Consider the following 25,051-nt stretch of genomic DNA (forward strand, 5'->3'; position numbering starts at 1 on the left):
CATTTAAAAGATGGCTATCTTGAATAAACACGTTGCCAGCCACACAACTAGATAAAGAGCCAGGCTGTGAACCCTCCCACCTCACCACTGGAAGCTCCATTGTTTTAGGAATCTACGTTGAGTTTGTTTGATAACTAACTATTTGAGCTGCTTGTTTTTTCTCTTCCTGTACTTTCAATTCCCACTCTTACGGGGGTTTTTAAATTTTTTTTTAGAGGTGGTGAGGGGCAGAAAGAGAATCTTAAGCAGGCTCCGCACTGGGGCTCAATCTTACAACCCTGAAATCGCGACCTGAGCCAAAATCAGGAGTCGATGCTTAACTGACTGAGCCACCAGGCACTCCTCTTATGGGTTTTTAAAAAAGATTTTATTTTTAAGTACTCCCCACCCAACATGGGGCTCGAACTCACAACACTGAGATTAAGAGTTGCATGCTCCACCCACCAACCCAGCTAGCCAGGCACCCCTCCACTCTTAATGTTTTAAATTCACCAATAAAGAGTGAGCTTGCAAAACTCTAAGCACCCATCCTCTACCCCAATAGAAGCAGAACCCCAGGCCCAAGCTATGACCTCACTGTGTGGCCCCAGGTGTACCATGTGATTTCCTTATAAGTAATAAACCTCATCTCTTTCAAAGTCTCCTGTTGGTTAGTGCTGAGGGCGGGTGTCTTGCAGTCATAAGGAGAACCCCAAGGGCTGGTCCAGCTACAACACTGATTACTGATAGGCTGTGACTGGCACACAACACATCCATTTTCTCATCCGAATAATTTTCTGGGCCAGTGTTGCTGTCCGACTTCCTAATACCCACATAGACATTTTCATACATGTGGAAACAGGCTCAGAAAAGTTAAGGATTTTTTCCTCTTTAGCTACTCAGGGGTAAAGTTGGCACCAGAATCCTGGTTTCGGATCCCACGTTCTTCCATTCTGTCAGAGAGATTCCTTCGTTATAGAGGGTTGGGAACCAAAGGCATTGGCCTGTAGGAAGAGGTTGGTCCCAACCATTGAGGACAGGAGCCTGGGGCAGGCATGTGGAGATGGGCAGAAACTCTCCCTGCCACGGTTTGGCTGGAGAACTCCATGACCCAGCAACTCCATTTCTAGATATATACCCAAGAGGAATGAGTGCATTAGGTCCACCAAAGACAGGTGCGAGAATATTCATTGACGCTTTATTGAGAATTATCAAAAACTGGAAACAATCAAAATGTCCATCAATAGAAGAATGGATAAACGTCTTGGCACATCTCTATAGTGGATGAAAATGAAATATACTACTGATACACACAACGGTATGGATGAATCGCAGAGACATTGCACTGAGTGAAAGAAGCCAGTTTCCAAAGGATACATTCAGTATGACCAAAACTAATCTGGAGTGTCAGAAATCACATCAGGGGTTGCTTCTACTGTTTGGGGGAGACTGACTGGAAGGGGTACAAGGAAGTTTCTGGGGTGATGGAAATGTTCTATATCTTGACTTGGGTAGTGTTAACACATGTACAAGATTTGTACACTTGTATGCAAATTTACTTAAATTTATATTAAAAAAACTTAAAGCTCAGCTTTTTAGGAAAGGATCGGTTGCAGAAGGAAAAGGAAGTGTCTTAAAGAGCCAAGTATAGAGGTGACATTCCAGGCTGCCTCCTGTGTGGAGTGACTGACTTTGTCTGAGTTGCCTAGGATTAAGGCATTTCCAAGGACAGGAGATTTTTAGTGGTAGAGTTGGGAGAGTCCTGGGCAAACCAGGACAGCTGGTCACCCCGCTCCTGTGGAGGTAGGGAACTGAGAGGGAGTTTTGAGCGTCTGGCAGACAGTCTGGACTCCCTTGGTCTCAGAGCCCAGGGGCTGCTCCACAAGCTCAGGGAGGGGCCACAAAAAGGTCACAGCAACAGACATTGCTGGTTGACCACAAGAACATCAGGAATAGGGAACCATGTTTGTTCTCTGAGCTCCCTTTAGGAGCAAGAAGGGGTCGGGGGTAGAGCTAGAGGGACAAGGCCTCAGAGACTGAATAGAGGCAGTTTGACTGTCCAGGTTCTAAGCATCATGGCTTCTGAGGCAGGCTCTGAGGCGAGTTTCACTTAGCCCTCTCTTCACATCAGATATCCCCTCCATTATCCCTCAAGTGCCTTGGCCAAGAAAATACCAAAGCAACACATCAATTTTGTGCAAGGAAAACAGAGACATGAGGACCTATTACAAGCAAACACTATTGTATCTCTTCACCTCTACAGATATCACAAGGTGGGGACTGTCCCCACCCTGCTCTTGTTTGCCCTAACCTGCTGTGACTTGAGCTAGAGGGGTCTTCTCTACCTTCTCAGAGCAGAGGGGCTCTTCCAGCTTTCTAGCTGAGGCCTGAGGTGGATTCTGACAGAGAAACCGCTGGCGGGGCTAGTCCACAGAGGGGAAACAGAAACCAGGAAGTTCTCAGAAGTTCTCATAGTGGTGCACAAAGTGGGTCTGGTCCTGCCTGTTGATGAGCTGACAGGCCTTCTCTACGTTCTTGGTCATTCCTGGAGGGCCACAGCTGAACACCCCAATCTTTGGTACCTGCCAAGTGTGTTGAGGGGAATCGTTGCAGAGAGGAGAGGCCTGAAGGCTTAAGAATGCTCACCCCTGGGAAGAAGCTGCTTCTCAAGCCTGCTGGAATGGCCAACGCATCGACCCCCTGCCCTAAGGAGGAGGCTTGAGCTGGCAGCAGCAGGGGGTTGAGTTTGAAGCCTTCCTCCAACACTTGACCCTATCCTGGGGCTGGCATGGGGTGGCACTCCACTCAGATTACATCTGCAGGGTGCTTGAGGGCAGGATATCCTGGCAGGGGAAGGCCAGGGTCTTAGGACAGGTGGGGTGGGACTGACCTGCGGGTGGACCTCCTGCAGGGACTTGAAGAAGGGCTCAAAGGGGGGGCGGCCAAAGTGGGTGATGGAGCGCAGGCCCGTGAACAGACTCCGGTTCAGCACCTTCTGGAAGTGCCGCTCACAGATGTACTGGGAGAGGGAGTAGAGGAGGAAGGGCACAGCCAAGTAGAGCCAGGGTCAGCTCTTAGTTTAGATGGTGGCCCACCTAGCCACCCAGCCTGGCCAGCCCTGACCTACCAGCATGGTGGTCCTGAGGTCAAACTTCTCAGCCAGCTGGGTGACGTAGATGTGCACGGACACCAGGTCCTGACGGTCATTCTCCTCCACCTCCCGGATGATGTCAGCCAGCCACTCAAACTGCCGCTGGGTTCGCGTCACCCAGATGAAGTAGATCTGGGGACACACGGGGACCTGGCTCAGCTCAAGATTCCTCCACTCCAAATGCCTTCACCTGAGAAGCTGGAAAGCCTCAGACCACCCACAGACACCAAGCCTTAGCAGCCCCACAGGCTTTTAACCAACAGACCCCAGCAGCTGTCCTCCCGGCTATACCTCCTACCCTCCCTCAAATATTGGGCATGTGGACAACTGCGTACAAATGACCCCAGCAGACTCAGTCTACGAGCCGAGGGCTTTTCCTCATATTACTCAGCTGTGACATGGGGACACAATCAGGCAGTCTGTACCCATTCCTTCAAAGAATGGGAGAGAAACACTCACCTTTTTACAGAGCATTTGGCTGCCCAGGGATGACTTGAAGACTAGGTCTTTGAGAATGGAGGCAAAGGGGGTGACCCCAATGCCCCCTCCTACCAGCACTGACACCTCAAACTTATGCCACTCCTGATGGCCCTCTCCAAATGGTCCATCGAGGTACAGCTGCCAACCAAAGGAAGAGAAGAGATGAGCCTGGCCTGGCCTCAGCTGCGAGGATAGAAATGGGGGCGGGGTGGGGCAAAGAAGGGTATGGCAACATCCTAGCCTCTCCTGAGGCACCCAGCCTGGCCTTGCACCGGCTGGAGCTTCTAGTCTCAGGGTGGGGGAGGGTGGGAACCCTTTGCCAATGCCGGAGCCTCAAAAGTGATGCCCAGTGGTGGTCACCTTTGGGTATCTGGCACAGCCGTCGCCCTTTGGAGGTGAGTAGATCTCCCTGAGCCGAGTGGTCCAGGGCCCTGCTGCCCGGATGTGCAGGCTAAGCGTGTCCTCGTGGGGTGCAGAAGTCAGTGTGAAGGGGTGGTACTCGTTGGTCCCCAGATCCAAGCAGGCGATCCGCACCCACTGTCCCGACTTGTACTCAAAGCCTTGGGGCCGTTGGAACTGCAGGTGGGTCACTCCTGGGGGTCATAGGCAGGCAAGGCAGGGATCAGAAGGGTTGCTCTTAGTACCCGAAGACTGGCAGATACCCTATCTTTTCCACACGCCTGAGGCACAGGGAGTGGGCATATGGTCTGAACAAGTGGGGTTCCTGGGGGTGGGAGTTGGAGGGTCCCCTTCTCTCTTTCCTGGGTAGCCCAAGAGCTGGGTTTCTCTGCTTCTGGTTCCAGCTCTCTCCTCCTCTCCTCTCCTTATTCCCACAAAAGGTCCAGGCCCTATACCTCTGTCTTGTCAGCCTACAGGGCAGGGGACCTCGGGTTCCCCAAGGACCATCTCAGTGTTTACCAAACCTCCACCATTTGAGAATTACCTTTGTGATGGGCCATTTCTGCACACCTCTGCACTATTGTTTACTTAATGTTTTTCTTTTTTTTTTTTTAAGATTTTATTTATTTATTTGACAGAGAGAGACAGCCAGCGAGAGAGGGAACACAGGCAGGGGGAGTGGGAGAAGAAGAAGCAGGCTCCCAGCAGAGGAGCCTGATGTGGGGCTCGATCCCAGAACGCCGGGATTGCGCCCTGAGCCGAAGGCAGACGCTTAACGACTGTGCCCCCCACGTTCCCCCTACTTAATGTTTTTCTTTAAATCAACTTACTTTCTCAATTTGATTTACCTTGACAAACTTCAGAAAACTAAGATGGGTGCAAAACCAGTATCATGTGTTCTAAATAGAAGGAACCACATTTTATCAGATTTTTAGCTGGCTACTGTTTGGTACCTGACCATAGCTGAGCTTCAGGCCTGTTCTCTCTTTGTTAAAAAAAATTGATTAAAAAAAAAAAAAGTCGATTTGCAAGTACTGGAGAGTGCAAAGGGTGTTCTAACACCATGCTGAGGCTTTGTCCTTGAGTAATATTAATTGACATAAAGTTGAAATGAGGTTAATTTTCTTACTTAGTCCTGAAGATTAAATGGTGACACAACTAAAATCATCGGCCAGCCTCTACAGTGATGTGAATCTCCCCTTTGGCCAACACAGACTCTCAAAAACAGACTCTCGAAATGTGGGCCAATTGCCCATCTCTGAAGGGGGGTTATTCTAGGAGAAGGGAGGGGTGTATATGGTTCCCCAACCTGCACCCAGGCCACACACTGGGGGGGGGGGGGGGAGTCTGTGTTGTCCGTAAACCTCTCTGTATGCACTTCCAGCTGTTTCTTCTCATGGTCACTTCTCATTGTTTGCAAGTCCTCCTGGGGGCAAGCATAGCCCTTTCTGGGGCTCCATTTGCATCAGGAGAGCTACATGGGTTCCCCAAGGGGCTATCAGAAGCCTCAGTGGTGGCCTGGAGGCCTGGGGAGCTGTCTCCACACATCCCATGAGTTGACTTCCAACACTCCCCGCCTGGGGTCAGGCTGGGCCTGGTACCTGAAGGCAGCAGCTCGGCCTTCACCACGCTGATCTCCACCTTCTTCCGGCTCAGGCTCACCAGCTTGTCTCCCCCATAGATTAGTGCCGGGACCAGGAAGTAGATGTGGAAACGGGGCAGCTGGATCAGGCCGAAGCTGCCGTGGATGATGAGCTGGAGACACAGCCAGTTAGTACAGCTCAGGCCCAGCCAGGTCCCCCTCCTGCGCTCCCCTTGTCCAGACACCCTGCCTGGGCCTGCGGGCTGGGCTGGGTAGATGAAGCCGGTATAGACTTCAGAGGCTGGGGTCTCCGACCTCTGAGATCTTAGGTCCTATTCGTCCTGCTCCCCCCCCCCCCGCCCCGCGAGTCCTCATCCCTGCCCCGTGGCCTGGCCCCACCCAGAAGAAGCCCTCACCAGCACGTAGAGCAGGATGTACAGGTGGTGGGTCAGCCAGAAGCCCCGGAAGCTGCGGCGCCGGAAGTGGTGGGAGGCGAAGACATACATGATGGCCAGGACCACGAGCAGCAGCACCCCCGTCATACCTGGGAGCAGGGGGCAGGGTCAGAGGATACTCTCAGGACCTCAGTGTGGGCTGAGAATACAACAGAGCGTTCCCCCATTCTGACCTCCCTGGGCCCCAGAGCAGCTTGTCTGCAGGGGCTGCAGCTGGGGCTTGTCCTGGTGACTAGAAAGAAACCAGGGTCGCTACAAACAAGGATGTGTTCGTGGGAAGATGAAGACAAACAGGGAGCCGCAGATAGATCCCCCAGATCCCACATACAGCCCCACTCCCTACCTGGGACCGTCTGGAAGAACCACCAGTAGAACTTGTGGGGAAGCTGGGACCTGTAGGGCAAAGGGATATGGAGCTTCTGGCTGGGGAAGGATTGGCTCCCCCACTGTCGCAATGTGGTGCTGCTCCTGCCGGCCCTGACTGCTGAGGTTACTGGGCTCCACTCGAGAGGCCAGGGGTCCATCCAAGGAACATGTCACCCAGCCTCCCCAGGTCTACGCTCCGCTCTCTCTGCCGTTCTTCCTCCTGTGTTATCTTGAACTCTCCTACTGCAGCTGACAATTGCTTCCTTGAGTGCGTGCTTCATGTTCTGTAAGCTCCGTGGGGGCAAGGGTGTGGCTCTGCTCGTTGCTCTAATCCCTATGCTCAAACAATGCCAGGCACGTAGTAAACACTCAGTAAGTATTTGCTGAATGACTGCGTGGATTTGGCCTCCCTGTTCTCCGGCACCTGGATGATCCCATAAGATGTGCTCCATAAATGTTTGCCCAGTCACTGTCACGCTCTATGCCGGGCACACATGGGAAAGGGTCTCCAATTCCTCTCCCAAGTATCTTTCCTGGCTAATCACGGCCAGCTTCCTTCCAGGGCAAGGAAGTCACCTGCAGCTTCCCCAGCAGGCTTCTCACTCTCATTCAAAGAGAGAGTGGAGTGTCTAGTGCCATCTATTTCTTTTCCATTATGACCTTCGGCCTGCCACAAGCATCCCAAGGGGGAGCCCTCCCCAGAACTGACCCATCATTCACAAAGACGTTGGGGAAGATGCAGGCCAGCAGGCTGAGGGGACTGACTGAGAAGATGAAGACATTGACCGCGTGGCCAGCACTGTGCAAAACTGAGAGAGACCCTGTTAGAGATGCCATCCAGGACCGACTCTTCCTCCCACCCCAAGGGACAGAGGAAGCCCAGGGAGGAGGGATGGGAGTATAAGTAGCTCCAATCCCCTCACTGTTTCCCCCACAGCTAGACCCATGGCATTGCAACAGTGGGGGGGAGGATGCCCAGGAGCCACGGACTGGCCAAGACAACAGCAGCCATGGCGATCCAGCGATGGAAGTCCACGGCGGCGTCGAAGGGCACGTAGTGGTTGAGGAAGGTCTCTCGCAGGAAGGTGATGAGGTTGCGGCACATGGTGAGCAGGATGTAGGAGAACATGAAGGAGATGCTGGCGGCCGTGCCCCGGGACAGGATGATGCCCACACGGGTGGTCTCTGCGATGCCCGAGGGTGGTGAGGCAAAGGCATAATCTGGGGAGGGGGCGAGGCGTGGGTCAGCATGGCACAGAGGCTGGGGGCCCGGGGCCTGGGGCTCCGGTGGGAAGAGCCACCAGAAGGCTCTCCACATCCCCCTGCCACTGCCCGCCACCCAAGCTCTTACAGTAGGCGCGCTCTGCAAACAGGCCAGCACAGATGGCCGAGAAGACCGCGGCACACACGATGTGCCGCCGGTAGTTCTCCACGAACCGCTTGTACTGCCGAAACTTCTGGGCCAGGAGGCCACGCTGCATCTTCTCCTTCAGCGCCTCCGTGTACAGCCGGGGAGTGGGCCCCACCGCCCTGCAGCCGTGGGAGGCACTGGCCATGAGACCAGGGCGCCCGGCCTCCCCTGAATGCCACCCCATGAAGGAGACCTGGCGACCCGGCAGGGTCAGAAGGGGCCAGAACAGAACGAAGGAAACAGCATCTGGGGAGCAGACTCCTCTCCCCACCCCAGCTTGTACTTCTCATCTTTATTTGCTCCATCTACCCCCACTCTTCTGCCTGCACACTACTCCACCTCATCTTCCTCCTGTCCGTCTGTCCTTCCCTCTTGCTACTCCCTGCACAGGTCTTGTTGCTGTGGCCAAAGCAGGCAGGAGCCAGGAGACCCCCTACTGCCACCTCGGTATTGCATCTGAGTGCCAGGCCCCTTGCCTGAAGATTAGGGTGCAGACGTTGGAAGATGTTGAAGAATCATTTGACTCTGTGGCCCACCAGTCAGGGAATGAAACACATAACCTTGTGTGTCCAGGAGGGGTGGGCAGGGCCCAGAGACTCTGAGACTTCTCCCCGTGTTCCCTTGGGCTGGGGTTCTGGAAAATACTCACTTTTTGCCAAACCTCTTCTTCAGCCCAGGGCCCCCTAGCTCTGGGGCTTCTGAGGCAGAGAACTCCAGTTTCTGGGAGCAGGAGCTGATAAATGGAAAATGGGGTTTGTTCTCCCCTTTCTTTGCAGCCGGGAGAAGAACCACCAGATCAGAACTTCAGAAGATGGGGAAGGATCCTGGGACCCATCCTTGCCCACAGAACCTGCCCATAAAACTGGTCAGGGAGAAGCCAGGCAGGAAACCCAGGGCAGAATAAATGACTACGATCCGGCCATCTGTTTTAGAGAAGGATTCTGTTCTGCAGGGAGAGAGCCAGGCTCCTGAGCCACGTGGGGTGTGGGAAGCCCTGGAATTTGGGCCAGGATCAATCACAGGCTAAGAGCTACTTTCAGGGGGCAAATATGTGGTCCCATGGACTGACTCAGCCAGCTCTACTTCCTTCATTTCTCTCCAGGGGACCTGCCGATACCCCATTCCTGCTCACCGTTCCCCAGGAGTCCGAGTGATGAATGAGACGCGACAGCTGATGTTTGGTTTAAAGATGTCTCCAGCACCTGAAGAAAGAACGAGAGTGTGGACAGGCTTCCCCACCAGGGTGGAAGCGTGGGAGACTGCCCCCATACGCTTCTCTAGGAAGGCTGCCACAGCACTTGTCAGTGCCTTTGTCACGTTCTCATCTCTTGTTCCAGCCTTGTTCCCCTCACTGCCCACACTGAGCAGCTGCTGTACACAAGGCAGCCTGTTTTTGTGCTGCTAGACAAGGTGGTGACTCGGTACAATTAGAAAAGGGGACCACTGCATCCTTCGCATAAAGAAAATAATGCCTCTTCCTCAGACAAGATACACCGCAGGCCAATGTGCTCGAGCTTAGTGAGTGGCATGTAGGCTGGATTTCAGGCCACGCCCTGACCTCTCAGTAGGCATCTTTGTGCAGTGCACAACCTGCACAGCTATATGTGACACCCTTGATGACAAGTGCCTGGCTCTGTACTAGGCACAAAAGACTTGAGGAGAAATAAAACCTGGGTCCTACCCTCATTTTGGAGGAACACCCCTCCCTGAGTCCTACCACTTCTCACATACTCACACACCTCCTCCTCTGACGCAGAGCTGTGTGCGGCGGAGCTCGCTGTCATGGTCCCGCAGCATGAAGTGGAAGTCCTCCCACGTCAGCTCCTCCTTATCCTGGAAGCCGGACTCCCGGAACATGGACTCCACCACCTCCGTCAGCTGGGCCTTGGACAGGCAGTTGTTGGAGATCTCGATGAAGGACCTGGGGGAGGAGGAGAGACAGAGCAGCCTGTCATCTGGCAAGGTCAGGTTCAGGCAGGCGCAGGGTGGAGCGGGCCCCAGATTATCTAATGTGGTTACCAGTGACCCGGGAAATGGCACTGAGAAGGTGTTCATCCAGCCTGTAGCTGACGTGAAGCTGGGTGGGGTGGCCAAGGGTTTGAAATTGAAAGTGACCTTGACCAATTAGAGATAGCAGCCCTCAAACAAGGGGGCATTGAGAGGTGGGATGAAAGTCCATTTAGTGTTCGGACATGTCCAGATGGGCCATGGGCTTCTCGTGGGGCAGGCCCTCTGCCCACCTTCTTGTGGAAGTGCATCCCACACCACCGCTGGCCTCCCCCTTTCACAGTCCATTGGGGGCACAGAGAGCCCGGGTGTGGGGGAAGGAGATGTAGCTACAATGGCAGCTGCTTCCTTGTGCCAACACCCCAGGGCACACACAGGAGTGTCTCCACACCCGGTCTGATAGCACCCAGAGTGGCAGATGCAGTGGCCATACTCTTTTCTTAGGCTGTGCTTTGGGACAAAAACAAACACACCATGCACGTTTGTGTGAGTCCAGCAGAAAAAGACCTTTGTGTGCATGGCACAGCAAACACATTAAAAAAACGCATCACCCAAGTGAGACTGAGCAAGATTCACAACTGGGTGCTGGAGGAGATGGTGGTTGCTCAGCCCTGGGGGACAGGAACCCTCTCCTAGATTCCCTAGAGCCTCACCCAGGCCTGGGACTGCAATGGCACATGCAGTGAGGGATGGACTGCAATCGGCCTCACCCTAGCCTTTTAAAGATTTATTGATTTATTGATTTATTTATTAGAGAGAAAGCATGTGGGGGGGGAGGGGCAGAAGGAGGGGGAGGGAGAGAATCTCAAGCAGGCTCCACGCTGAGCATGGACCCAATGCAGGGCTTGATCCCACAACCCTGAGATCATGACCCGAGCTGAAATCAAGAGTCGGGCGCTTAACCAACTGAGCCACCCAGGTACCCTAGCCTTTCAGAAGCCCATGCCCAGTTGTGGGATCTGGGCTGTAAGAGGGACTGGGCAGTTAGGGGGCATGCTGAAAGCAATGGAAAGCCTTGAGGTAGAAAAGGTAAAAGACTCTGCACCACTTTATGCCTTCTATTTATTCATTTGCTCATTTATTCCATCCGATTCAGGTAAGTTTGTATTGAATACCTGCTGTGTGCCAATCACAGTGCAAAAGAGGTGGATTCAGTCAGAAACAAAAGAGAAATAAGACCCCTGGCCTTACGGAGCTGAAGGGGACAGTGTTACTGGAACGGTGTCTTCAGGAATAAGAAGTCTATGCACTCAAAACTGGTCTTCACCAGCACACCACAACGAGAAATAGCTTATGCAGCAGGAAGAAAGACGGGTTGGAATATAGAAGAACTTTCCATGTTTCTCTTCCCGCATGTCATGGTGATTAATACTGGAAAAGTGACCAAGGACATCCGTCCTCCATCCATTGTTTCACAGTGCTAAGCACGGCGTTACGTATAGTGTACAAGAGTTTACAAAGGTCCAAAGGCATCCAAAAGGGGCTAGTAGACTTCTGTTATTGTTCCTATTGGTTTGGTTGTTGTTGTCATTGGTCGGTTTGTTTTTAACTAGGGAGGGAGAATTTTCTGGCTGGTACAGACAGTGCAGATCACAGACCCTCCTGGAGGCGGGGGCCTGGCCAGATAAACTTATGAAGCTGGATGTTCTAAGAGTCTAAGATGTAGCAGCTAAGCCACCTTTTGATACAGATGGTCACACCTCACCCACCCTCCGATTGACTCGTTTCCGTTTCAAACAGCAGAGAGTCTCAGAACTGGAAGGGCCCACACCATACCGCATCATGGTGAAGAACTCATCCTTGGAGAGGAAGCCATTTGCATCAAGGTCATACATGGTGAACATCAGGCGGGACTTGTCCTCTGGGGAGCCTGGGAAGAGAAAGAGGGATGCAGGTCACCTTTGTGCTGAAAGATTGCTGGTTCCTGGAATAGCCCACCCTCCTCCTACCTTTCATGAAGACCACTAGGATGTCCAGAAACTCCCGGAACGACAGGTAGCCATTGCCATCTTTGTCCGCCAGGGAGAACATGGACTCCACAAACATGTCCTGGGGCTTGAGGCCCAGGGACTCGGCAAACTCAGCTCTGCTCAGCTCGCAAGTGAGGGCCTCCCGTACCTTCTGTGATGAGTCCAGGGGCAGGGTCCCTGCATCCGCCTGGTCGATGTCCAGCACCTGCACCCGGGCAGCAACAGAGGGAGGGAGAGAGAAGGAGGTGAGGCCTGGGCTGGATGCAGTTCAGTGACCCTTCCCATCTCTCCAAAGTCCAAATCAGAAAGGGTGAGTCCCAGTGGCCACTCCAGGTCCTCAGCTATACTTCTGACTTGGGCCTCTGCTCTCCTGTTGAGAGGGTGACTCAAATCTCTAGCAGCCAGTCCGTTTTCTCCCTGGGCCCAAGATCCAAGAGCTTTATACAGTAGGAATGGTGCGAGGTCTCTAGGGGAGAGGGTGGAAACGAGAAGGGGCAAAGATGGAGGTGCAAAATGCAAAACGAAACAGCCTCTACTGGGGACAGAAGATGAAGTAGACAGGGGTGGACAGGCAGGGAGAGGCTAGGGATATGTTATGTTCTCTGCTCAATTTAGACAAGGCTGCCATGTGCCTGATTTGGTCTCTGCCCATTGTGCAAAGGTTTTAAAAGTCATATACATGTAACTACCATTTGTTAAATGCCCAAAATGTACCAAGCACTTGGGCTAAACACTATACATAGAACAGAGGTTTTCATACTTGAAAGTATATCAGAATTCCCTGGAGGGCTTGGGGGCCCCCAACCACAGAGTTTCTGATTTACTAGGTTTGGTGGGGAGTGCTAAGGTTTTACATTTCTAACAAATTCCCAGGTGCGGTGGCTGCTACTGGTCCAGGGGCGACACTTCGAGAACCACTGATGTGGACTCTCTCAGTGAATTGTCACAACAACTCAAGGTGATGGATTCTATTTTAATCACTGTTCTATAGATGAGGAAATGGAGATACAGAGCAGAGATGATGTGACTTGCCCAAGGTCAGGGAAGGAGTGAGTGGCAAAGCTACGATTCAATTGAGGCTGTGTGTCTCCAGCCCACAGACCAGAAGCTTAGTTCACCCTGTGTAGGAGCCTGTCCAGCCCAGGTTCTCTCCAACCCCTGGGCCACGTCCTGTCTCCAAAAGACACAGCCATGGCACCTGGGCGAACAGGTGTCTGAAGAAGATCTCCAGGATGCGGCCCCGCTGCTGCTTGGTCACAGCCCTCCTGAACAGCTCATTCTCTCTCATCTCAGTCACGTCAAGGCCCAGAGCCCATTGCACACAGAAGTCCCGCAGATGCTGCACGAAGGTGTCCCGCTCCTCCTCGGAGTTAAACAGCAACACCTGGAGGGAGGAAACCCATGCCAGTGCTCGGGGCTCCAGCTCTGGCTCAGCCTCCCCTCAGAAGGAACTTAAGTTTAAGGAAGATGGGAAAAGCTGCCCCCCCCAGTCCATCCGGCTGGAACCAGGTGAGTGGCCCAAGAGGGTCCGAGGGAGGGTCACGTGGAGTGTGGGGTCTGCTGAAAGGGTGCCTCTCCCCAGCATTGCCTTCCCAGGGGAGCTCTGTAGCTGAGGAGAGGGAGGGCTGACAGGACTTGCTCTGAGAGGGGAGATATAGGAGCATTCCAGGTAGGGGAGGCAGGATGGCCATACCAGGTCATACTCCTTGGGGATCTTGAGCAGCAGGGTACGGCGTCCACGGTTGCCAGACAGGATGAGGTTGACCTGCTGCGGGGGCTGCAGCTGGACCGTGCGAAGCACAGACAGCCGCCTGTCCAGGACCTGCAGACGCCTGTCTGGGAGCAGCTGAATGGTGATGGGATAGCTCTTCTCCCTGGAGCCCGGCCACTCCATCGCTGAAGAAGGGAGAATTGGGCAGAGAGGTTCAGCAGAGGCAGCCAGGCCCCTGACCTCAAGCCAGTTCCACTCTACCAGTCTGTGCAGGCACCCCAAAGCCTGGCTTTCTCCCCATATCTGTAACCTGGTTTTTCTCCCAGGGCTCCCTATCTGGCCCCCAGCTCCCTCCCTCCCCTCAGCCCCATCTCACCTGGCACACCATCTTTGGCTGCTTCTTTCTTCACACTCTCTTTGCCTTTCTTCTGTAGTTTCTTGCGCTCTCGGCCCCGGAAATGGGCCACCACCCCAGAGATAAGCAGACTCACTAAAAAGGATCAGAAGGAGCCAGTGGGGAGGGGAGCCCCTCGCCTGCAGCTTTGCTGAGGGCTCTGCTGTTGCCCCTCTCTTCGCAAGGGCCCCTGAGCCTGGCTTTGATGGTAGCAAGGAGCTAGTCCCACAGACCAGCAGGTTATGAGGGGCAGGGATAGTCAGCGGGCAGGGGGACAGTTAGGAGAAAAGAGGTGAATGAGGGTGTGAAGAGCTCACCTAGCGGAAGACAGCAGAGAGCCACAATGGTGATGCCAAAACCAGGACCACTGCCCTCGAAGTAGTCCATCACGGTCAGGGGCACACAGCGGGGCAAGCCTTGGGTTGTGAGCTGCCGAGGCTGAGGGCAGGGGGCACCTGAGGGAAAGGACACAGAAGACTTCAAAGTCTGAGCATCTCACTCATTGGCTAGGCACTCCTCCTCTCTCTCCTGTGCAGGACTAGGTACCCTTCTCCTTCCAGGCCCACCTCTCTGGAGCTTGTTCTCCTCAAAAAGTTCCCTTCCATATCCTGTTCTCAGCACCCACCCCAGCCTGACCACAGAGTGCAGCCTGCAAACCAGTTCAGTCCCTACTAGGGGAGGCAGCCTAATGCAGGCTTCCCAGCACCACACAGAAGGGGCTACCTGGCACCTGCTTCCCTGGACAGGACCAAGCGATCCATCCCCCCCATCCTTGGTCCTTTCTCTGGCTGCCATTCACTATGGTCTCCCAGGCCACCCACCTTCATGCCAGATAAAGACATTGGGCTGCAGGGCACTGGGATCCACATTGGTAACAGCCACCAGCACATCCCGAAGAGTGGTGTTTCTGATTTCTGCGATTTCCTCTTTGGAGAACAGCCTAAGTTGGAAAAAGCCAGGAGTTGTTGGAATGGGAAGGGGCTGCCAGCCTCAGCAATCTCAGACCCAGCGACCCAGATGATGAAAGAGACCCAGAGGGGCTGAGGAGGTGGCAAGGCCATCTGGGAATCAAGGGCCCATGGGGCTGCTGACATTACACGCAAAGGGCCTGGGGCCCAGGCCAAGGTGGAATCTAGATGAGGACCCAGGCAGGCCTTACCCATTCCTGGTGTTCTCAAACCAGTAGCGGTCGCCGTCCCGCAGCCTTACAAACTGGTTGAGGACGATAGTGCTAAAGAGGGGCCCAGGGTCTCCATGGCTCTCCAGGAGCCCCCCGGGGAGCAGCTCCAGCCGGGACAGGTCCTGGTTGTACAGGGCAGCTGTGGCCTCCAGCACCTGGGGTACCACAGGAAGTGAGGAGTATGTGTGTGCACGTGTGTGTGCACGTGCATGTGCGCGTGAGGGTGGGCAGCCACTGTTGCTCCATCCTTCAAACGCAGGACTCTGTCAGCTGCCTGGCTTGCTGCTCAGGACTAAGAGAGCCTCCTCTTCCTAGGCAGTCCCCCTCAGGAGTGGCAAGTCTGATGGGAGGACCAGTGTGTGACCCATGTGTCTGGCCCATGGTGAGACCTTTGTGAGGTGCCTGCAGACCACATCCTGTGACCACCACTACCCAGACTATCTGGCCCCAACGATTAGCCACTTCAAGGTCACCCAATTCATGAGCAGGGAGCCTGCAGAAATAGGACAATGGCACCCAACACAGGCCACCCTGCAGGAATGGTGCAATGGAGTGGTGAGGAACATACTCTGGAGCCGCTTGGCTGAATTTAAATCCTGTCTCTCTGACTGACTTACCAACTATGTCATTGGTAAAATAAGGATGACGAGAGTATCTACCCTATAACATTCTTGATGTAAGTTAAATGAGGTATGTGTACACAGGTCTTAAAACAAAGTTTTAGCTCCTATTGCCATCATTACTATTTCTCACCTGGGGGTCCACAGTGGGGTTGATGTGACTCCAGTTCCTTGGGGTGTCCAACCCCAAAGCCATCAGGGCTTGGGTATAGCTGGGCAGCCCCATATCTCGGCCACGTTGGATACTGCTGGCCACGTAGTCTGTGCGGGAGAACTTGCTAGGGCCAGGCCAGTAGTCTGAGAAGGAGAGAGGACCAGGATATAGGCTGAATACTCCTGACCCTTCTTTGCCCAGCAGCCTTACATTAGGCTGTTGGCACTACCCGTCCCCAGCACTCCCAACATGTGGCCTGTACCCATATCAACCTCGCCTCCAGGTGGGGGCAATGCTACCATGTGTAATCAGGGGCAATTTTTCTGGCAAGAATCTTCCCCTAGGACTCAAGACTATTCTAGTCACCAAGTAGTGTATTCCCTCTTCTCGACCTCCTTAACCTCAAGGCAGGACTGGATGAAAACCTTTAGAGACCTAAACACCAAGGAGATCATGCTGTGACCCCTCCCCCCACATACTCAGACACAGGTAATTTAGAATAAAAACCACATTAAATTCAAATTAAGCAAAAAAAAAAAAAAGTTAAAAAGCGTTTTTCTTCTAATGGCGGTTTGCAGCGTGTGTATCTGTGTCTCTGCGTTGTAGGTACCCTAGGGGTCTGCCTGTTGATTCACCCAGAAGGGTCCCCAGGCTCCCAGGCATCTGGGCCCTTATCCCCTCTGGCTCCCGAGCTCACCCCTCAGATCTTCGACCACTATCCTGTCCTCCAGCTCTGAAATCTGGGAGGCCATTCCCAGCAGCAGCTGATCCACTGCCTGGGCACTGTTCAGGTTGGCATTCTGGAAATAAACAACACATTCAGGGTAGGCTCTTGGGCCTCTTCCCAAAGCCTGGTCCCTCTCACCCTGAGCCACTGCAGTACCTCAGGACAAAGGGCCCTTGGCCCATCCTAGGCTCTTTTGAGCTGTCTCCAGATAATTTTCTGATCATTCTCTCCTTCATCTTCTACTACTTGGAGCAGCAACACCCAAGAACTGGAATGGTTGCTTTTCCCAGCCTGTGCATCAAGACTAGCATTGACCCACCTTCCCCTGACCCGGACCCCAGGCTGACCTCCCGACGCCAGTAGCTGTTGCAGACCCTGAGAGCTGGGGAGTTGCCAAAACCCTCGTTCAGGACCATCTGGAAATGACAGCTGGCATTTCTGAAATGGGGAATCAAGGATGGGATGAGAACTCAGGGAAAAAGCTGAGATGAGGTTAAGTGGGGTGAGGGACTCAGAGGGGTTTGGCCAGGACTGAGGACTGAACTTCTTTGAACACAGCAGGGATGTGGCAGTATGTGTGGACTGAAGGTATGGGTTGCTCTTTGTCCACGGAGAGTGGGAAGGGAAGGAGGGACAAGAGTAACCAGCTGCTGGACAAATCCTGTTCTCAGCAACTAAAGTTCAGCAATTAGGAGGGGTTGCTAATGTTGAAACTCCTACCACAGGGTCCTATTTAGGGTTCCAAATCTACTTCTCTTCCGGCATTAAGCTGTGGAGGTGTATAAAAGGCTCCATGCCCCCAAGGCCCTTGACCCTTCACCTCTCCCTGTGTGCTATGCCTCCCCCACTGCCAACCCCTCCCTCACCTCATGTAGACCCCAGGAGGTACCATGGTGGAGAAGAATTGCTCAGAGGCCGCCAGGAACTCTGGGGAGATGCTGGGGTCCAAGAAAGAATGATACCCTGCCCCATAGGGGTAATAAGAGAAATAGACTCCTTATCACATCCTGCCATCACATGCACCCACCTCTCTTCTTTCCCCTATGGATCCTGACCATCCCTCCACCCCCACCCCCCGCAGTCCAGGTGTCCCCCCACTTCTTTACCGGTATATCCTGGAGGTGTTTTCTGCAGGAAGCTGGGCAGCCACTCATACAGAACGATGTTCTGAGGGTCAAGAGAGGGCAAAAGGGAGGCAAGTGCTGGAGCAGCCACGCTGGGAGGGGGTCTGAGCCCAAGGAAGGCTTAGGTGGAGATGAGGGCCAGGCAGGGGCAGTCACGAGGGGGGCAAATGCAACAGGACAGGTGCGGAGGCCTGTGCCCCACTAGGAACATGGGATGGGAGTGGGCTAATAACTAATAACCACAGCCCAGTCTCGTGTATAATAACCCTTCGCCTGCTCCTCATCTTCGGGGTCCATTCCTAGACGCTAGCTCCAGTTCTGGGGAGCAGTGTCCTCCTGGAAAAGGGCGTTTCTGGGGGCTGCTTGTGCAAGGATGGAGGGCTCTGCGGGGCAGCGGAGTCTCCCGCGCAGCAACGGGCGGGGGGGGGGGGGGCGGAGGGGAGGGAGGACGGAGAGAGGCCGAGTGACTGACCTGGTAAGTGGCGATGACCCTCTTGCGCGCGTGCTGGAACAGCTCCTCGTCCCCCCATTGCGGGTGCTCGCGGGCCAGCCGCTGCGCGCACAGGTTGTGGTAGCGGAACCACAGCAGGCCCAGCGCCTGCAGGAAGGGGTCGCGGTTCCCTCGCTCCGCCCCGAAGGCTACACGCGACGGGGGGCCGCAGGGGAGGAGATGAGCGGCGGCGTGACCACGGGCAGCGCAACTTTGCCGCCCGCAGCCCGCCCCGCGCCGCCCCGCGCAGCCGCAGCCCGCCCCGCCCCGCCCCGCCGCCTCACCGTACAGCCCCCCGGGCCCGCGCTGTCCGGTGGCAGGGTCGGGCGCCGTCCACATGAGCAGGGGGCTTTGTGCGTCGCGGGGGAAGGCGGGGTCGGGCCCCGAAGCCAGCTGCCCGCCGGAGAAGCTCCGCAGCGCGTCGCTCCACGAGTGCGAGGAGCCATAGATGGCGCTGCCGTCCAGCCAGCCCGTCACCTCGTTGGTCTGCGGGGGCACCACGAGGGTGAGCCTCGGGTGAGCCCGGGGTCGGGTAGCGGAGGCGGGTGTCGGTGGACGAGGGGGTAGGAGTCTCTCCCCGCCCGGCCCGGCCCGGCCCGGCCCGGCCCAGAACCCGGGACCCTGCCCGTCTGGTCTCACCAGGTCCCGGGGATTACTGGGGCTCTGTCCGGTCTCCGGGTCCCAGCGGCTCCTCTGGAAGGGGAGGACCACGTTCCCGCTCCGGTCAGGGTCGAACACCGGGTCCCCGGGCGGGATGTGGATGTTGAGAAACTCGGCTGGGCAGCCCGGGGTCTCCACGCTCACCAGGTCGGAGAGCACGTGGTAGCCTGCAGCCAAGGGGGCCAAACTTGTAAGAATAACCACTCCCGGTGGGCAGGGAGTTTCTCTAGGTTTCTCAAGAGGCAAAAGACATGTTGGAGTGCGAGCTCTGCCACCAGCTCTGGGTCTTTTTTCTAATTTTCAAAGTGGGGATATAGTATTCTCTCCACCCACCTCATAACGTTGTTGTAAAAATCAAAATAATATAGTTAATGTAAGGGCTCCCCCAAACCAATTTCCATCTTCCAACAGATCTTGCCTCCCCCTTTCTCTTCGGAGGAAAGAGGATATAACCATACGGGTAGAAGAGCCGTGGCAGGGGACTCAGCTCCTAGAGCTACAATGGAGGTCCAATGACACTCCTAGGTTTGGAGTAAGGGGTAAGAGAAAGATTAGAGAAGCAAATATCCCTGACTGGACACTCCCAAATCCCTCGAGATAAAGAAGAGCTGGAAATGTTGCTTAGTGCGGAGGAGAAGGCGCCTGGGAGTCTTGGGTCCCTCTCCTGTGCTTTTGCAGAGGGGCCGCAGGGCCCCTCTCCCCAGGCGCCGAGCTAAGTGCTCACCCCCGGTGTCCTCCCACTTTGCTCTCACCAAAGAAGACCCCCAGCACGGTGCGGTTGCGGAGGGATGGCTGCCCGGCGGTGCCCCGCATGGCGGCGTCGCTGAGTAGGCGCGGGTTGGGCAGCAGCGGCTCCGCCAGAGCCTGGTAAACGCCATCCGCGTAATTGGCTGGCACGAGGCGCTGCAGTCGGAAGCCTGTGGGAAGCAGGGAGCTGGGCTCTGTCAGAGCACCCGGTCCGCAACAAGCCCACAAACCTCTCCCTCAAATCCCCATCCTCACTGGCGAGACCCTCTTCGCTAGGGTCTCCCGGGCCCAGGTGTGCGTAGGAGTTCGCTGCGCAGACAACCGGGCGGCCGGCGGCGCGCTCTCTCCGCTTCTCCGCTCCGGGTCTCCCGCCGCGCGGCCCTCCTCCAGCCGCCCCCCTAACCCCCACCCGGACCACTGGACGCACCGGCTGCGCCACGCTCGTGATGCCTCAGGTTGTTGAACCAGCCGTCATAGCGCTGCACTTCCCAGGACAGTGGGAGTGAGTCCCGGCCGCCTGCGGGTCAGAGAGCGGTCCGCTCAGCGCTAGCCTCCCTGCGACCGCTCCGGGACACGACGGCCTCCGCCCAAGCTTCTCCAGCTCACTGAGCGGCGCTGCGTTGTGACCGATCCTGTAGCTTGCCTACATCTGTTTCTTCCCCCACCCTCAGGAGGTATAGAGTGGCATCTCGAAGCTAGGGGCACCGGATACTCACCCGCTGGATCCAGAGATGCAGTCAGCAGAGCTCCCAGGAGCACCACTGCCTCTGGCCTTGCGCAGAGCATGCTGACCCTGCCGCCGGGAAGGTGGGAGGTAAAAAATGAGGGACAAGGAGCTGGTATCCCCCATGCTTACAGCCCTCACCGGGGAGGAGGTGCCTGCTGTTTTCACTTCTGGAGCAAAGTTTTAGAAGCATCACCAAGGACCCACATCCCCATGCCACTCTTTTCAGGACCACTGGTAGGCACTGACACTGGTCCCAACCTTCCACCTGGTGGAAAAACTAACACTGGCCAAAGGACCTGCCCACACATGCACTAGTCCTCTGGGGTTTGTCAGTCCCAGGCAGAACTTCACTTCCAGCCTCGAATTGCCCTCACACCCTCCCCCCTCCAACTCTCAACTTCCAAGCTCTAACCCCATGCCCTCAGTAACTGCTTCTTCTAGAGGAGTCAGGGAAGGGAAAGCGGTTAGTGAGCTGGGAACCCAGGACCTGCAGCCCCTCCTACTTTACTGTGAATGCCTGTACATGGACAGGAAGGACGGAAAGATCAAGCCCCAAACTCCATCCAACCTCTGGTTTAGGAACCCCGTCTGGGGTCAGAAGTCTTTCCTCTTGGAATCTGCTTCTCTGACCTCCTCCCAGCCTCCATCTTCCCAACACGGCACTACCATCACCCCCCACCCCTCCCAGCTCTGAAGATCCTTTGCCTCCCCAGCAGCACTCTTACCCTCTTCTCTGGATCCTCTAAGGCCAGCTGCCCTGGTGTCCACTCAGGTCAGACTAGCGCCAAGTGTCCGCATCTGAACGGGAGGCTCACCCTCTTGCTGTGGAGGCCAGGCTCCCCTCATTTGCATAGCAGCCTCCGCCTCTTATTGCAAGATCTCTTCCCAACCGCACCCAGCTGCCAAGCCCTGACATCCACCCAGCAAGCTTCCCAGGCTGTTATAAAAGGGCTCCATGTCCTGCACCACTTCCAAACACAAAGCGAACTACAGAGCTGCAAAAGTAACTGGCTATAGCCAGTGAGAAATAATTCCTCTCTCCTGCCTACTCAACCCTGCCTGGGCCAACCAAGAGCACTTGAAGTCAACCATCCGCTGTGCTTCCTTAGGGGCAAGTTGAAGAACTCAGACTTGACCAGCCCATTAAGTCCCGTCCAAGAACGCAGGGGATCGGGTAAAGAGAAGTGGGACCCGGCTCGGTTGCCAGGTTGGCACTTTTCCCTCTCCAGCGGACCCAGCTTGGCCCAGTTGCAGCATGACTCTGTGGAATGGAGAGCTGCCTTTCTACCCCCAGCCCCGGCATCCCCCCGGCTTCAGCGTCCCATTGCTCATCGTCATTCTGGTGTTCTTGGCCTTGGCTGCCAGCTTCCTGCTCATCTTGCCTGGGATTCGTGGTCAATCGGTAAGGGGGGTGCTGGATGCTAGGGCCTGAGGGTCATGGAAGATCTAGGACAGGTAATACTGTAACAGTGGCCTCCATGAATAGTTAGATGAAACGTTGAACCGGAGGAGCATAGGTGGAGCAGACCCGGAAGTCTGGTGAAGCAAGCACCCCTCCCTGCCCAAGGACTGGGAGAGATGGAGGCCCTATATAAGACATTCTAGAGACTGACCCCACCTGGATCATCCAGGAGGCTGCTTCTGTGGAGAGTGGGTGCCCAGTCCAGTAATCCTGGGGCTAATTCTAGTCTTCACATGCTGCTCTCCTCTCCTCAGACTGTAGCTGCACTCCAGTCTCAACCTTCAGGTGATGTCCAGTGGACCAAGTGGACAGAAACCAGCAGCTGAGATTGTTTCACTGGTGTGCTGGGTTGAGGTGCATGTGTATGGTTGCTCCCATCCTAAGGACTCAGGGACTTCCATGCAGGATTCAAAGTTGTAGCAGACTGAGGACTTTTCCTCGGACTCGCCCTTCTCCCAGAACCTAAGTTGTTTTTCAAGTCTAAGGGTACCTGGCTTCCCTGAGTCTTGATCTGTGTTGGTTTCCTTGGGAAACTGGTGCACCTAGGAATATCTGAGAGGCTGCATCCCCACCTTCTCTACTTGGCAACAGGACCCTGGGGCTGCCCTCTCCTGGGGGAGGTGACCCCAGCCTGCCTAGCACTTCTGGACTCACTGAGCCTCATCATAGTAGTGACTAGCCGGCAAGACCAGGACCGGGAGCCAGATAGCTGGGGGAGTAAAGGTGATGAGACAACACCAGGCAGAGAGCCAGGTTGCAGAGTGGACTGGGAAATGGAGCTAGGGAGGCAGAAGTGCATGGCTGGAAAACATCAGAAATGCCAGTGGCTCAGAGGGACTTGCACAAAAATAAGACAGACTTTAGCTTCAAAACATCAGGAATGTAACTGGGAAAAGAGTGAGGGGCAAGAGGAGACAGTTGCAGGGGCACTAAAGATCTAGGTGGCATGGGGTCAAGGGAGGTCTTGGGGACTCTAGTTGGGCAGTTACCAGGCCTGACCTGGGTGCCTGTTCCTGCAGCGCTGGTTCTGGCTGGTGAGAGTTCTTCTCAGTCTGTTCATAGGCGCAGAAATTGTGGGTGAGTGTGTGGTGCAGCAGATGGGGAGAGAACCTGGGGTGAGGATGGATGTGGGCAGAGGGCACCTGGGGAAATGGAGATTTGGGGTTTGTTTCCTGCTCTTCCCATTCTTCAGCTTTTCTAGTGCCCACTCTTCCACCCTTACTATGTATACCACCTTGGACCCCTAGACCTTCCATCTCTCTGCCCAGTGTCCTACCTGCCATCACCACTCTCCCCAATCCTCTCCCTGACCCTCCCCCCACACTGTGTCTTTCCCCACAGCCGTGCACTTTAGCGCACAATGGTCAGTGGGTGGGATGAACACCAACACATCCTACAAGGCCTTCAGTGCAGCACGAGTCAGCGCTAACGTTGGTCTCCATGTCGGCCTGGAAGGAATTAATATTACACTCAAAGGTGAGGGGGCTGGGGCAAAGTGAACTTCTGGATTGGCAGACCCCATGGTTGGGGGAGTGTGGCAGGGGCAGCTGAGGAAATCTCAGAACCCACAGGCTCGAATAGCTTTTAGTCCTCAAGGATCCGTGTTTTCCCCAACCGCTGCCAAACCCATGTCTCTCACAGCTCCCCTGTCCTACGCGCGCTAGCTTGGTTACGGTGTCCCGGATGGTGCGCAGCTCCAGGACACCGGCCGCCCTCCCTTCGCAGGGACCCCAGTGCAGCAGCTGAATGAGACCATAGACTACAACGAGCATTTCAACTGGCGTCTGGGTGAGAACTATGCCGAGGAGTACTCGAAAGCACTGGAGAAGGGGTTGCCCGATCCAGTTCTCTACTTGGCGGAGAAGTTCACCCCGAGCAGTCCCTGCGGGCTCTACCGCCAGTACCGCCTGGCGGGACACTATGCCTCCGCCACGCTGTGGTGAGCGCGGGAGGGAAGGCACGTGTGAGCGAGGGAGTGTCGGGCGGGGGCGTGCGAGCCAGAGGAGGGTGAGGTATAGTTGCAGCCCTACAGTGCCGGGAGGGAGAAATACCGCCTCTTGAGGTCCGCACAGACCGTCGGAACCCAGAGAGACCCAGCAAAGGCTGGGAGTCGGCTGCTCCCCTGGACGGTTCCTCTGCGCCTTCGCCCTCCCAGCCCCGGCTTTCGTTCTGGGGTAGGGACACAGAGGAAGCGAGGCTGAGCGAAGCCAGCTCACAGTGCGGCGGGTCTTCTCCGCAGGGTGGCGTTCTGCTTCTGGCTCCTCTCCAACGCGCTGCTCTCCATGCCGGTCCCGCTCTACGGAGGCCTGGCTCTCCTGACCACCGGCGCCTTCACGCTCTTCTCCATCTTCGCCTTCGCCTCCATCTCCAGCGTGCCGCTCTGCCCGCTCCGCCTCGGCTCCTCCACGCTCACCACTCACTACGGTGCCGCCTTTTGGGTCACCCTGGCCACCGGTGAGGACCAAGGGGCGGATTCCGGGAGGCTGGGGGTGGGGACGGGATTTACACTGAGGTATGCTTTTCCCGTTTACAAAATGAGTTCACATATATTCTCTAATTTGCTCCTCTTAATAGCTCCTAGAAGCGGACACTGTTATGCCCATTTTACAGATGAGGCCAGGGGGTTCTGAGGGTTCCGTGGCTTGCCCCGGTTAGCACGTGCACTCACGTATCACCTAATCCATATTAGAGGTCTTTTTGCCGTGTGGGTTGGGGGAAGAAATGCAAGGGGTAGCCCCCAGGAGATGGAGGGGAGCAGGCCAGGTTCTGGCCTGGAGCCCTGACTACCCTGTGTCTTTCCATGGGCGCGGCTGCAGGCATCCTGTGCCTCCTTCTGGGAGGGGCGGTGGTGAGTCTCCACTACTCTCGACCAGGCGCGCTTCGCACCTTCTTGGACCGAAGTGTCAAGGACTATGGTAACCAGGCGAAAGGGAGCTTGCCTCTCATCCTGAACAACCCACTGCATAAGCAGTTTGGAGCCCTGGACTTCACGATCAGTACCAACCTTTGAGGGGGTATTCAACCTCGGATTCTTACCCAGCCTCGGCCACATGCAGGCTGTGTAGCAATATGGGCTCCAGCCAGGAGAGCTCCAGGAGGGTCACTGCTCCACGGGCACTGGGAAAAGCAGGCGGCCTCAGACGTGCCGCACTCCTGCCCCCGGGGGAAAGGTCTCCCAGGGTGAGCTGTAAATAAATTCTTTTTCTTTTTTTTATTTTTTAAACTTGTTTCTATTACATTCCATGGCTTTTCCAG

General features: G+C 55.4%; 2 protein-coding genes across 2 annotated transcripts; one reads left to right on the forward strand and one right to left on the reverse strand.

Annotated features, from left to right (window-relative positions):
- Positions 1-1,155: 1,155 nt before the first annotated feature.
- Positions 1,156-21,183, reverse strand: DUOX2 (dual oxidase 2). The gene is made up of 34 exons (XM_026518654.4): positions 21,060-21,183; positions 20,324-20,400; positions 20,035-20,124; positions 19,613-19,777; positions 18,840-19,027; positions 18,485-18,686; positions 18,183-18,349; positions 17,693-17,753; positions 17,453-17,549; positions 16,934-17,024; positions 16,557-16,659; positions 15,839-16,002; positions 15,065-15,240; positions 14,727-14,845; positions 14,223-14,360; positions 13,888-14,001; positions 13,494-13,696; positions 12,999-13,184; positions 11,780-12,005; positions 11,607-11,700; positions 9,563-9,744; positions 8,956-9,025; positions 8,473-8,556; positions 7,764-7,942; positions 7,403-7,633; positions 7,122-7,221; positions 6,390-6,439; positions 6,008-6,135; positions 5,611-5,764; positions 3,971-4,203; positions 3,590-3,748; positions 3,107-3,262; positions 2,870-2,998; positions 1,156-2,561 (listed from the first exon to the last, which is right to left on the reverse strand). The coding sequence occupies exons 2-34, from the start codon at positions 20,391-20,393 to the stop codon at positions 2,439-2,441; spliced, it is 4,632 nt and encodes a 1,543-aa protein (XP_026374439.2). The 5' UTR covers positions 20,394-20,400; positions 21,060-21,183; the 3' UTR covers positions 1,156-2,438.
- DUOXA2 (dual oxidase maturation factor 2) lies at positions 19,443-25,019 on the forward strand. Its single transcript, XM_026518410.4, has 6 exons — positions 19,443-21,736; positions 22,816-22,873; positions 23,138-23,272; positions 23,522-23,735; positions 24,036-24,250; positions 24,613-25,019. Exons 1-6 carry the CDS (start codon positions 21,590-21,592, stop codon positions 24,804-24,806), a joined length of 963 nt encoding a protein of 320 aa, XP_026374195.1. The 5' UTR covers positions 19,443-21,589; the 3' UTR covers positions 24,807-25,019.
- The last annotated feature ends 32 nt before the right edge of the window (positions 25,020-25,051 follow it).

The sequence above is a fragment of the Ursus arctos genome, unplaced genomic scaffold (genome assembly GCF_023065955.2).
Source record: "Ursus arctos isolate Adak ecotype North America unplaced genomic scaffold, UrsArc2.0 scaffold_36, whole genome shotgun sequence".
NCBI classification, from domain to species: Eukaryota; Metazoa; Chordata; class Mammalia; order Carnivora; family Ursidae; genus Ursus; species Ursus arctos.